The following is a 14,694-nucleotide window of genomic DNA, read 5'->3' as shown; positions in this document are numbered from 1 at the left end:
TCTTAAAGAACGTTATATGATTGCTATCCAACAATGGTGATATATTCTAAACTCTCATGATCCCAATCCCAAATTCCCGTATGAGAGGGAACATGAGAACCACCCGTCCTCTGGACACAAAATTTTAGTTGTGGCTATTTAAGACTTTGGATATTACTGGGACCACACATGAATCTATTTAAAATGATCATAGTACTGTCAAATTTACGACTGCTGGCCCCTATGCTGACAAGTTATCTTCAAACGAATCTACATAAGACATGTTTTATAAAAGAATTTTTGGTGCAAATTTGGGCTCTGTTGCACCAAAGCCTTGCTTTAAAGGCCCAAACGAATTATGTTTACAGAAAATTCCATGCATTGCCGGGGACTGAGAGACGGACGACTATCAAATGAAGCATTTGTTTGCTCGTATATGGAGTACATGTGAACAAAATCACTATTTAGTCTTAATCCCATTTAATAACTTGTGGACAAATTTATGTAGTTATATAACAACTAACCAATATGTTGTATACTTTGAAATGTACCTTCATAATGTCATTATCACCGGGGATGTAATTCAGTAAGCGAAGCTTCATCAACACTATCTCCTGATTTACTCGTCGAAACACTTGGCAGGTCTTTACTCTCTCTAAATATAATTCTATATTCCTCTGCAGGAACAAAGAAAGCTGGTACCAAAGGTACTGGTAGACTAGTAGAGTAGTTGTTGAGCATTAAAACAATTGACGCCATTGTTGGGCGGTCTGCTGCATTTTCCTGAACGCATAATAATCCAATGTGGATGCATCTCATTACTTCACTTTCTGAATAACTGTCCTTCAGAACCGAATCTAACAAGTCTAAAGCTGTCCCTTTTTTCCAGTGTCTCCATGCCTGCAACAATTTTCCACAAATGCTTACATTCGAAACTAGTCTTAACATTTTTTAACCTGTAAGTTTTTGAAATAGATGAAGTTAAACTTATCAAACTTACATGGCTGACAAGGTCTCCGGAAACCTCTGATTCGTTGAAAGAGTTGTTCTTTTTCCCGCTAAGAATCTCTAGAACTAAGACACCGAAACTAAACACATCTGATTTATCAGAGAACTGCCCATGCATCGCATACTCTGGGGCCATATATCCACTGCAATACGAAAAGTAAGTAGTCAACAGTTAGGCTACAAATGGGGAGGACTGATGTGGTTCCAGTATGAACACTTACTATGTTCCAACAATTCTGGTTGTCATGGCTTGAGTTTGGTCCACTGCAAAAAGTCTAGCCATTCCAAAATCTGAAACTTTGGGGTTCATGTCTACATCTAATAATATATTGCTGGCTTTGAGATCACGATGAATAATCTTAAGTCGAGAATCTTCGTGCAGATAAAGAACCCCTCTTGCAATGCCTCCTATAATGTTGTACCGTTTTCCCCAATCCAAACATGTACGTTTAACCGAATCTAGAAATTTATTCAAGCCAATGGTGAGATATTAATTAAGAAACTATTTTTAAACACTCAAAGAAACCAAAGGAACCCTAAGTGCAGGAACGGAGAGACGAGCATAGGATGCACACCAAATATAATCCTGTCAAGGCTTGAATTCGGCATGAAGTTATAGATGAGTAGTCGTTCTTCTGCATCTAAGCAGAAACCTAGAAGCCTCACAAGATTCTTGTGTTGCAGTCTTACGAGTAACACAACCTCATTCTTAAATTCTGCTTCGCCCTGACCTGATTTTCTAGAGAGCCTCTTTACAGCTATCTCTTGTGCATCTGCAAGTGTACCCTGATCAAAAGAGGCAGAATGTAGAGTTGAAAATTTGACCACTGAAAAATCCAATATCAACAAGAAATTTCATTTACATTCGCGCTATTTTTGTTTGTAATACCTTGTATACAGAACCAAAACCGCCTTCCCCAAGCTTATTTGCGTTAGAGAAATTATTAGTGGCAGCTCTTATTGTACTAATGTGGAATCTGAAGGATTCAACACTCTGAATCCCATAAATTTCTGCAGCAGAGACATCAACTAGATCAGCAAATGAGGCTCTTATAATTACTACAACTAAATGTGTCTTTTGGAATTGTAGTTCTAGGCACTCACCATCGATACGCTCCGTTTCCTTTGTTGTTCTTCGCGAGCACAAGTACCATAATGCTATTGCGGATAGTACAACAATAATCGAAGGAACAACTATAATGATAGCAACTTTCTGCGAATTCTTTCTCTTTGCTGCATGAATACATGTAAAAAACATGTTACTATTTAAACGGTCATACAGAGTGGAAATGGATATATCCCGATCAAGCTTGTAGTTGACCAAAGTCAAACCACTTTATTTGTTTTAGACTCTCACCTAACATGCGATGGATATGCGACAACTGCCCCGAATATTTAAAAAAAAATGAAAATAGAAAGAATTGACAACTAAGTTTCGTTTTACTGATTCTCAAATATTCTGTGATCTTCTACGGTCGTTCCAGTATGAAATGAAAATTATGAAAGTAGTGGATTCAATCAGCTTATCTGAGAACAAACAAAACATTCTTTCTGCATCAGATATGAAAGTAGCGGATTCAATCGGCTTAACTTACAATTTGGTGCTGCGGTAGTTGAATTATAGAAAGGATATGTTTCATATCTGAAATTACAACTTGGATTAAAAACTCTTGCACCTGTTTGCATATCACAACATGTTGATAAATTCCCAACAATCCGACCAAGGCATTTATTGCAATCACTTGGTACTATATCTGGAGCACACTGTACTAATCCATATATCTGTGTAGATGCCGTAAACTTGGCTTTTCCAACTGCGAAGTTGTTGATAGAAGAAGAACCGAGATCATTCACTAAGTTATTCATTAGCCCTGCTAAGATCTTATCAAACTCACCAGTACCAGTAGTAACTGTAGACCGATTTATCATGTAAAATACTGGTTCGTCTTCCAAAATTGAGTAATATGATTCATCGGAGTATCTAAAAACACATTCATCATACCATATAATTGCTTGTTTAGAATATGGACATCTTATCTTCTGTATAACGTCTCGAGTTGCTGCATCAAAACAAACTTGGCATTCATTCATTGTAAGATCACCTCTGCACTGGCAAGATCCGTGAACGGTATCGGAACCGGATCCAATGGAAGAACTTCGATAATTATTGTTGGTGCCTTCGCGGTTGAATAAAGGGAGAGAGTTCGAGAGAAGGAAATTAAGGTTAGTTTGATAAGTACTGCTATTAGTGTAATTACCTCCTGAACAGAAATCTTCACGAAAGGTTGGCTGTGCAGATGTGTAGACCAAGTAGTAGTTTACAAATATGATTAACAGTATCGAACAAACACCCATTCTTGATTTCTTGTTTTTCTGGTGATCTAGTAGTTTGAAAACTCTTATTAAGATTTCAAACCAAATGAATTAGTGTGGTGAATAAGGCTCTCTATTAAATCTAAGCCTCATTGTCAAATGGTTAGCTTAATTAATTAATTAGTAAAAATGAGATGAGCTGTGTTGATAGAGATGGAGAGCTAATTAGGATATGAAAGTCAATGATTTAAAAGGATAAGTATATATAATAATGTAATTTCAGGGTTCATCTGGGTGCTAAGTCATGATTCAAATCAATCTGGGATCCTATTATAGGAATCGCATAATTGAATGTGCAAGACAAGTTTCCTCCAAGGAAGATGGACTTACTCATGCCAAGTCATGCTTAGTGGCCAACCATTTACCACATACCTGTGTCCTGAGCACCAAAGATCTGGTTGGTAGAAATATGCTCGGAAAGAATATTTAGTCCCTTTTCTGGGCAAAAGAAGAGTGCATGTCATGTTGGAAAGGCATTACCACTCTTCAACAGTTTGCATGCAACAATTATTTCCAGGTTCTGTCATTTATTTTATTGCGGAGATCCTTGGACCATGGCTAAGCACTTTGATATTTTCATTTCTTATGGAATCAGCAACCTTCAAAAGGCCTCATGAGAGAAAACTAACTAGTCCCTCTAATTCACTTGACTGTAAATTTACCGGGGTCTATAGTCTAATCCTCAGTATAGAGCCAAACACACTATATCAGATGTTCAACACTTTGAAAACCTTTATAGTAGTATTTTACAATTATTTTCCTCGTTCTTACTTGTATTGAAAAATCAAAACGCGTTGACAACCAAGGTTGAATTCTAGTGTGATGTGCACATCTTGGATTATATATGTTGACCTTTGTTTCAATCCATTTCACTGTGACCTTCCCTCGATGCACACGATTCCTATGCCCCCATATTGCCCCAGATGCTAATTCCTTTTATCATACTTATTAAGGTGTTTTTCCTCATTGCTCGGGTCATGATGTTTATCTAATCTCGTGGCTGAAAACTAGACGGCTGACACATGATTTATAAAGGGATACCAGCATTACTAAGTGTTGATATCATTTCATCGATCCAACGACCAGGATCGACGAGATCTTTTTGTACTATATGAAATGGTATCAACACTTAGTAATGCTGGTATTTCCTTTATAAATTATGCGCTGACAACTTTATTTGAATAGAAAAAATGAGCGACAGAAAGAAGACACTATTGATGAAAATGAGCGACAGAAAGAAGACTTTTTTTTTACTCGGTCAATAAAATTAAGTAAAAAAAACAGAAACTGTACAGGGACTTAGGCCAGACTAAGAGCTAGCCGAAGTGGCCATCAATCAGTCTAACCTATTTGAAATGATAATAAAATTCGCCAACAGGCCATTCCACAAACGGAATAAAACCTGACCTACCTTCGCAAAACTCATAAATATCCTCAGCCAGCAAACATGCTTGCTTGGCCAAGATGTCTGTTGAAAAATTAGCTTCTGTATAACTATAAATATAACGTATATTATGATAGACGTTCTTCACTAACCTCCACTTCTGAGCCAGCTGCCAAGGAAACTCATCGAATCTGATTGAACGCAAATATTCCTGACGTCCCACGTCTTGTCCATCATCAAACCATAAATAATAGCGCACACTTCCGCATAATAATTAGTTTGCCAGCCAAGGCCAACACAAAGAGCAAAAGTATTGTTGCATTGGCATCACGAAAAATAACACCAGCACCAGCCTGGCCTGGATTTCCAAGTGAAGCACCATCACAGCAATCATGATTTCACTATGTCTAGGAGGAGACCAGATAACCTCAATTGGTATGAAAATTTTACACGATCTATGTTGCACCTTGAAATAATTCAAAATACACAAATCCTCCATGTTATTAAACATATGCCCTTTCATTCCAATAGAGTTATCACGAATTACCTGATAAACCCTGCCTTTAAAACCAAGCCATTTGACTGCCATATCTTTAAAATAAGCTTTATTATGCATCTCCCATAATTCCGTGACAATTGCGAAATTCCCAACCAGCCGCAGATCCTTTATCATCCTGCTGCGTTTGCAGCCTTGTAAGAGGCTACCAGATCTTCATTTGGTTGTAGATAAAAAATGCTAGCCGCCCATGCACAAATTCTCTTGGCCGCGCTGCAATTCCAAGTAATGTGGCTAATAGTCTCGCAACTCTTCCTACATAAACGTAACATCGTAGGCATGCTCCTACCAATCTTCTTAATAATATTATCTTCACTTGTGCAACATTGCTTAGGAATTATGGAAACTGAATTTGGAATATATTGAATATCTTTGAGAATATTTTCGGTTTTGGAAATTCCTTGGTGTCCAAACTTCCTTGTCTATAAGAACTTGAAGTTTGCATTTCTAGCAAACTAATCCTTCGTGACAACAAACTTCATCGGTTGTGTTGTTACTGGTGTATCCACCTATTCGGAGAGGAGAGTAACCTAATTAAGCGAAATCTCTTACGACCGCTCAGTTTAAAGTCTTCTTTGGGATTGAGAATCTCTACGAGTACCGTTGGTGGGAAACTAGATAATTGCGGTTTATCTTGTGTTTTCGATTGATTTGATTGACTAACGGTGGTTGAACTTTGATTCCACCTAGTTTGTTTATGCTTGAGAATATTCTCTTTTGATATAAGATTCACTCAAACTAGATCGAAGTTTCGACAATGATCTTTAGACTGTTGTTAGTGCTAAAGACGATCTTCTGATAATTCATTGTTAACAGACTCCGTTATGTGCGTGATTGATCACAAGAGATTCAATTTGTTGTGAGCAGGTGTTTATTGAAGATCTAACAAGATTTGAAGACAAAGAAGATATTGAAGATTTCTGATTTGGGGTTCATAATCTTTGGTATGCACAATATTTGTTTCGGCATAAGAGGATCCAACTATAATCGGTTTATCCTTGTGGTAGATTGGATTGATTAGTTGTGTAGATCGGCATCAATGCAATTCTTTGTGATTAAAAGTATTGATTGAAAAATATTAACAATTACTCCGGTAGTTGAACATAAGATAGATCTAAGAACCTGGCGAAGGAGTTTATAGAGATAAACAGAAGAGCCTTAGTCGAACTCAATTCACTTGGTTGAAAAGAGTTTATACCAAACAGATTTGTTGTTCCTTTACTGTTTGGAATACGAACCAAAGGAATTTTTCCAAGTATGTGACTAATTCATAAGTTGGAGGCGTGAGAATACCAACGGAACTAGGTGAACTATAGGTTTAGTTGCTTGGTCTCAACTATACGAAGTTAGGTTTAATTTTGTGTAGCGGCTTAATCCTGAGAGTATTCAATTCTGGACAGGTTCCCGGGGTTTTTATGCATTTGCGGTTTCCTCGTTAACAAAATCTTGCAGTGTCATTTACTTTATATTTCAGCATTATAATTGTTTTATTATAATTAAAGTAAATTACACAAACATTAATTCCTATTTACTTGATAAGGAATCTTATTGTGTTTGGTTAAGTCCGAACCTTTGTATCAAGTAAACATACTTCGTTGTTGTATTGTCTCGATATCGTATCCATAGACGATCACACGAAGTTTGAACCGATTAGTTGTATTGTCTCGACTCAGTCCATGGACAATCACTTTCGGAGAAAGGACTTATAGGTAGGAAAAGTTTTAGCTTGAGGTATATTTGGGTACCCTCGCCTTTCAAGCTATTTTATGCCAATGTGCATGAAATGAATTTTGAAGGGTGCAGCTTCCGTACTATGATCGGTACAAAGTCCTTTGAGGTAAACAAACAGGTTATCTCGGAACCAATACTCTACCCTCACATGAACATTTTTTTTTACCATGTGCGGATCAGAGATATCGAGTCGACAACAACACCATCTCTTCCGTAATCGGTGGAGTATGGTCAGGTAATTCGTTTCTTATCCATAATGTTGAGTTTCATCTCAAAGTGTTTGGAAAACTGGCTTATGGAAATCTTTGTCCTAGCAATATGCACAAGTCCAGATGGATAAAAGATGTTACCGAATTGATATATCATCTTGTCAGAGGAATTAAACACTTTGATTTTTGTGGTCTAATAATTAGATAGATGATTACAGTTCGAAGAAGTGGTAGGAGACCTCCTGGGTTTGCATGTTTAGTTACAAGAATCTGCAGCTCTTTTGGAATTGTATGGCCAAACTCCAGAGAGAAATTTCCAAGGAAGCCAGGTGAAGAAATTCTTAACAAGATGAGAAGGAAAGTGTACAATTCTCCTCCTCCTATAAGAGTAGAGGAAGACACTCAAACAATGAAGAGAAGGCTGCAGAGGAAGAATGACTATATCATTGACCTAATTGATCATGCTATAGACAAATATGCAAATCTTACTGGTGAACTGTATGCTATCTCTGACAAGTATCAAGACATTGCATCTAAGGAAGATACTGATTTAGACTCAGATTAGTATCTCTACTCCTAATATGTATTATATTGTGATTCTGTCTTGTGAACAATCTTAGTATTGCCTCTTCTTTTCAATGTACTTGTTAAGACTGGTTGTAGTCTGTCTGTCTGTCTGATGTGTGCTTGGTTTATGAGATATTAATTTCTTTTTTGTTAAAACCTAAATTTCGATTATGGTTTGTGTGGATTTTTGATTTAGCGGGATTAAGATCTAGCCTTTTTAGGTAGGCTTTATCAAAGGATCATAACTTGATACGATTAAAACTCATGTGTGAAAAGTCACAATATGTTGATATGAATTTATGTTTACATAAGTTATGTTTAGCATAAAATATGAATTTTGGGTTTAAACTTTTGTGATTGGCAGGCATTAGTTAAAACCGATTCAATTTTTCTATGGTAAGGTTGCTCTTGTTATTGTTCTTTTGATCTTGTGAGAGGATGACAACAAACATGGGGAGAATTCTTATTGAACTTGCACTTAAATGATATATTTTTCTAGGGAGAAGTGGATACGGAAATCGAGGTACCGATTTTTTTGTTAGTTAATCGTTTTTCCTGTTTAAGAAAAGCTTGATGTTATTGCATATATTTTACTTTTGCTTAAAAAAATTCAGTATAATTGATATGTTCCATTATTATGTATGGATAGATTTTTGTGATTAAATTGTTTTCAATTAAGAAAAACTGTGTCAATTTATTGACTTGTATTTGGTATCTTCTTTATTCTTTGGTATCAATTGTTTTTGCTTAACGAAATTTGGTGCAATTGCGGTGCTTACATTGGATTATCTTTTCTTCAATTGTTTCCGTTAAAGAAAAACTATGACAAGTCAATAATTTGATTTATATCTATTGTTTTTGCTTAACAAACTTACAGGGTCATTTGTTTAGTCCATTTGATTCCAGATAAGAGAAACTAAGTTATTTCTGATCTTAGTTAGACTTATCAAATTTAGGATTCGGTTTTTCAAGTCTAATCGAAATTCTTGACAAGAAAATTATTTAACTAACCTAGTGTTTGTCTTTTCTAAAATAGAAAAGTCTAAGTTATTTTATGGAATAATTAGAGTCTGATAAGAGAAATGGAGTTAATTCTATTTGTATTTGTGTCTTATCGAAACAAGCGATTGTACATACACAATCGGTTCGGTGAATAACTAAGTTATCCTAGTTGATTTATCGGACTTCGGGAAAATTGCTTTGGGCAATTATTTTCTTGATAATATACTAAAGCTAGATTACTTTTGTATTTTCGGTTTTAATATTGATTATCTAAAATGGCATGTGTCGTGCTTACTCTTATAGGTTGTACAAGTATTTTGGATTTGTAAGATCCTTTCGGTTTGGTCTTTTGTTTGTTCGTTTCTTTATCATTTTTTTGACAAAAAGGGGAAGAAATATATAGAATAAACAAGTGATTTTTAATCATTAGGAAATGAAATATGTGCTTAAAAGTTATATCCAACGAAAGAGTAAAGCATAGACTAAGGGGGGGAAACATATCATCATGTTGTGTAGTATTTCATACTACAAAAGGGGAATAAAAAAATGTTCGGATTGAATATTAACCTAGATTTCCTTTAGGGGGAGTAAATATTTTATTATTCAAATGTCAACAATGGCATTTATTTTTTGAATATATGTAGGATATTGTGTTGTTGAAACTTGGAATCATGCGTACGAAAAATGAGTTATTTTGTAATTCGTTTGTCTCTATATATAATAGAGTTTTGTCACTAAAATTGACAACGGGGGAGATTGTTAGAGCATAGATCGGTTGAACCCACCAAACGTTGGTATGTCAAGTCTGGTTGTCATATTTTAGTATCGAAACTCATCTAGAGTCGCTTGATTATTTACTAGAGTCAACTTCGTTTAGGTTAGACTAGAAAGTCTAGGAATGTTGAGACATACAAGTATAGGAATGTTGAGACATACAAGTCTAGGTTAGACTAGAAAGTCTAGGAATGTGAAGAAGTAATGACTGCAACGAAGACATCATCCTTCCACTTGAGGTTAGTAATATTGACTTGATCTTGTTTCCATTCCTACCGTATCTTTCAAGTCGTATTATATTGAAAATATAACATGCGAAGCTGTATATATAATACTCTAGTGGACTTGGTGATCATATCATTATGATCAAAGTGTCAAGAAATTTTATTGAATTACGAAGTATAACGCTTATCTTTTGAACTTCGTAAATACGACATAAATATAATGTATGTATTTAGTTACTTGATTATGTGTAGGATATAGGCGTGATATCATCCTAGAAAACTATGTATTATTACATTGGTTTAATGAAGTATATTTATGAACTTGATTAATAATCGAAATGGAAATTATGAGAGTGTTGGTCCGGTTCTTCATTGAATATATTTGGATCACCAATACAAGAGGACAAGGTAGAACCTACCTTAACTTATGTTGGGAATTGAGGTATAACCAGTCATAGCCTATAGTGTGTAGCAAGTTGTTAGAGCATTGCTCGGTCAAACTCGTATGCGTTTCTATCTCGAGCATGTTTGTCAATGTTAGTGATCAAAGCTATAAGTCTTGATTTCTAGCCTATTTGTAGATGTCTCAGACTAGGACATAGATAGTGTAGTTGAGCTTAAATCTCTCGACGTTCATCTCTTGAAGACGAAGAACTACTAAGGGGAGCTTTTGGAACTTCTTCGACAAAAGGTATGTGGAGACTTGAAATTATCTATCACTTGGAAAGTCTATTTCTAGTATCTCCTATATTGGGACATGAGTCGTGTTACGATATAGTTTTCTCTATACGCATTTGAAATTTCGAGCTGAGTATATCTCACTTACATATTTCTCGAAATATGTGTTGGTAAGCTTTCGCTTCGACCAAGTTCATCTTATATCATGAGAAAATTACCGAGTAACATTTTACATGGTTTGTGTGATACAATCATTTGATGTAGGCTTGGAATGTTTCGACAATGATTATTTCAATATCTTGAAAATTGCTTTGATGCTAATAGTGTGTGAAAACGGCTATTGTCACTATAGAAGAATGTTTCAATGATTGAAATAAAGAGTTGATGATGTAACAATCTTTGGATATAAGCATATATAGTGTGTTCGCACATTAGTATATAAGTCCTTAAATCGGGAGCCAAGAGTATGCATATGTGTGTATGCGAAATTGGTGAAGGAGACATGTTAAGTATGCATACCCGTACGCAACTGGCGGAAGTTCTCGAACCGAGAATTTCTGGTGTGTTTGGTTTTGGAAAAATTCTTAACTAGTCACCTTAAGTATGCGTACATACTGGCGGAAGTTTTTGAACCGAAAATTTCTGCTGAGTTTGGAAACTTAACAAACTCAAAACCGGTTGCTTAAGTACGCATACCCGTACGCATACTTAAGCTGGTTACTTTGTCAAGTCGGTCGGTTCATGGACGTAAACATTTAATTCATAAAGGATGCAATCTTTGCAAACCGTAGCTATAATGTTCATGATTGATTCAAGTGAATCAAATCGATTTGATTTCAATTGTGTTTTCTAAAAAATTGAACAACTCTTAACTAGTTTCATTTGAGTCATTTGATCTAGTTATGGTTAAGATGAATAAGGTTGATGTAGGATTAGAATCTCGCACAGAAGAATATGCTTGCGAAATTATTAACAACACATCGCGAAGACATCGCAGGATGATTTCAGAAATGACATAACAAATGACATCAACTTAAACATGAGAAAAGTGTGATGATCTTGCAAAAATTAGGAATGTTGCGAATGTTACATTTGTAAGCTTGCGAAAATACCGCAAGCCAGATCCGAAATTAGAGGAAATATTAGCTGTACATTAGCTGTCATCCACTATGTAAACACCTATATAAAGAGAAACGCAAGAGAGAGAAAGGAGAAAAATAATCAGAAAGAGAGACACATTTTATGAGAGGATACATTCTGTAGAGAGAGAAAGTATAATTGGTTGTATTATTATTATCTCCTTCTTCTTCCTCCTTCAAGAACCTAGACCTCCAAATACTCATTAATGGAGTCTCCATGTAATCAAGATGTAATTACAAATAATTATAGTAAAACCTAACCCCGTGGATGTAGATCAAATTGATCGAACCATGTAAACCTTGTATCTCTTTACAATTTTAGCATTCTTATCATCATTTTTATGTTTAGATCTACAAATTATTACAAGGGGTGTGTTGTAGGATTTCCTGCAACTACATTTTTAGCGCTAGAAACAGGGAGCGAGTAAAGGATTTATCCTTCCTGTAACTTGTTGGTTCAAGAAATTTCCATGAAGATTAGCTACTGTTCATATTTTTCTAGATATACAAAATTTAGGTTCAAAAATGGAAATTTTATGGAAAAAATCACACTTTCAGGGAGTAAACATCATCAACAATTCAAAGACATGAAAAGAGTGAGAGAAAAAAATTAGTTGTTGTGGTGAAATTTAAGGAAAAAATGGAAGTTTCAGTGGAAGATTTTCATGTTCAGGAGAAGAAGGCAAATGTGAAAGAAGTTAAGGAAGGACGAAGAAAAGATAAGAGGCAGATGCTGCAATTTCTATCACAAACAGAAATTCGCACAAATGGTTTAAGGTTGAGCGAACAACAAATAGGTCACGGGTTCGAATTCGCAGAGACACATATTTTTCATTTTCTTCTCATTTGCATGGGAGAATAAAAGAATAAGGAAAAAGTTAAGCGTTAAATTCGCAGAGAGGTTCTTGCACAATTGGTCCAGAAAGCAGTATGTGCGTTCATGGTCGCAAGTTCGAATTCGCCTGCGAACATAGTTTTCTTCTTTTTTACAGAGAGCAAAAAAATGAATAATTTCGCAATATTGTTTCATTATTTCGCAAACAAGAGGCAGCACAATTGGTCATCTGCGAAGTTAATGAGTTCATGGTCGTGTGATCAAGTCCCAACACATGTGTATTTTTTCGCACAAATATTTCTTTGATTATCTCGCACAGAAGAGAGTTGATGATAATTTCGCAGAGATATTTCGCAAAGAAGAAGGTTGCACGGTTGGTCAGGAGGCATGAATGCAAGTAGCAGGTCGCGGGATCAATTCTTGCTTCTCGCATGTTTATTTTTGTTACGCGAAATTTATACAGAATTGCCTCTCACACAGTTGGAATTTGATTACTTCGCAAGAACTCTGATTATTTCGCAAGAGAGGCTCAGCACAGTTGGTATGGTGTGACAATATGCAAGTAGCAGGTCGCGGGTTCAATTCTTTCCTCTCGCATCTATGTTTGCTAAGCGACATTTATACTTCATGCAACGTATTTTTCGCGCGAGATTGACAACAACAGCGAATCACATAAAAGCTAAGTACCACTTTCCTTGAAAATTTTACTTTTACAGAAAATAAAAGATTTTTGATTTGATTTACAAAAAGCGATTCAGTCGCACGATTACAAAGATTTCAAAGATTATAAAGATTACTAAGATTTCAAGATTACAAAGACTTCAAAATTACAGGGATTTCGAGATTTCAAAATTACAGAAAACTGAGAAAATTCAATTTATATGTTTTTCTAGAATATTTCTTTTGAAGAGAATAAAAAGATTTTTGATTTGTTTTACAAAACGCGATAGAATCGCAGAATTACAAAGATTTCACAACTACAAAGATTTCAGAGTTACCATGTATTAGAATTTCTCTTGAATATTTACTTTGATTCAAATGATATGATATTATGAGAATGAAAGAATGAATGAAAGAGATGACAGAAATCAAAGAATGAATGAAAGAGATGATAGAAATGAAAAGATGAATGAGAGAATAAAGAAATGCGAACATTTCGCAAAACAAAGAGACACGAAAATTTCGCAGAAACAAAAAGAGAAAGGGGCGAACCTTTATGGCGTACACCCTAGTTTGCGAATACAATTTCGCAAGAGGAAAATGTAAGACCTAAAGTACGTCATATAAGGGGGTACCTGTTGCATGGCTCAGGGAAAGGCTACACCGCCACCGGAACCTGAGTCATGGAGATTTGGGGTCAATAAATCCCATCCGGGAGAGGCACATTGGATTCTCAGCTTAAGCTTATGACTTAGTTTGGGCGACTAAGGTAATAAGGACTCTCCCAAGGAGTGCATAATCTGATCAAGGCGCCGAGGTACACGGTTGAGTCAAGAGTGCCAGGGGCGTCTGGAGAGTACCTTGCCATTCTTGACAATTCTTGGCTTATACTGCACTCGGCTCGAAGAAAACCCCACTTAGGGTGCAGTCTCGTAACCATAAACCCTATAGGTAAAAGGGATAAGAGGCTGCGAAAACAACTGGTTGTTGTTAAGACTGGATGGGAGGAGCTAACCTTGTATGATAGAAGTACGCCTCCTTGAAGGGGCAACCAGGGGGAAGATAAGGGCGGCACCCTCCATTAGGGAGCTGATAAGTGTCTTAAGACGCAAATGTCATGTGGCTATTACTCGCAAGGGTATTAAGGCTTGTCATATTTGTGAGACAATTCTTAAGAGGCAATAATACTAGAGAAAAAGATAAGACGAGATCAATGGGTCATTACATGAAAGTGTGAAGACGTCCTGCGATTTCGTTGCAAGACGACAATGTCATGGGGCTTTATTTTCGCAAGAATATTTAGGCATTTCATATTGTCGCAACAATCTTGAAGAGGCAATAATACAAAAGAAAAAGTTAAGGCAAGATCAATGGGTTTTTGCATGAAAGTGAAAAGACGTCCTGCGATTTTGTCGCAATGACAAGAGGTGGCAAAATAAGACCTTTAACTAGGAAGGCAAAATAAGACCACATAAGAAAATGAGTAAGTAAGTAAGCTTGCGAGAATGATTATATGTAAGCAAACAAGCTTGCGAATATGTACATGGAAATGAAACTGAGGCAGTGAAAATGCCG

The 14,694-nt window shown here is 36.0% G+C and overlaps 1 protein-coding gene across 3 annotated transcripts; it reads right to left on the bottom strand.

Annotated features, from left to right (window-relative positions):
• Positions 1 to 250: 250 nt before the first annotated feature.
• LOC113299649 (cysteine-rich receptor-like protein kinase 10) lies at positions 251 to 3,432 on the bottom strand. Of its 3 annotated transcripts, none has more exons than XM_026548717.1 (7): positions 2,664 to 3,432; positions 2,092 to 2,220; positions 1,877 to 1,998; positions 1,563 to 1,773; positions 1,209 to 1,446; positions 980 to 1,130; positions 251 to 879 (listed from the first exon to the last, which is right to left on the bottom strand). In XM_026548717.1, the coding sequence occupies exons 1-7, from the start codon at positions 3,340 to 3,342 to the stop codon at positions 547 to 549; spliced, it is 1,863 nt and encodes a 620-aa protein (XP_026404502.1). In that variant the 5' UTR covers positions 3,343 to 3,432; the 3' UTR covers positions 251 to 546. The 3 variants fall into 3 exon arrangements, with proteins under 3 accessions (XP_026404502.1, XP_026404501.1, XP_026404503.1); XM_026548716.1 differs by having other exon boundaries at positions 2,583 to 3,431; XM_026548718.1 differs by lacking the exon at positions 2,664 to 3,432 and adding an exon at positions 2,345 to 2,472.
• Positions 3,433 to 14,694: the final 11,262 nt, after the last annotated feature.

This window comes from Papaver somniferum, chromosome 7 (genome assembly GCF_003573695.1).
Source record: "Papaver somniferum cultivar HN1 chromosome 7, ASM357369v1, whole genome shotgun sequence".
Classification (NCBI taxonomy): domain Eukaryota; kingdom Viridiplantae; phylum Streptophyta; class Magnoliopsida; order Ranunculales; family Papaveraceae; genus Papaver; species Papaver somniferum.
The sequence above is the reverse complement of the archived record's forward strand: the minus strand, read 5'-3'. Positions and strand labels throughout refer to the sequence as shown.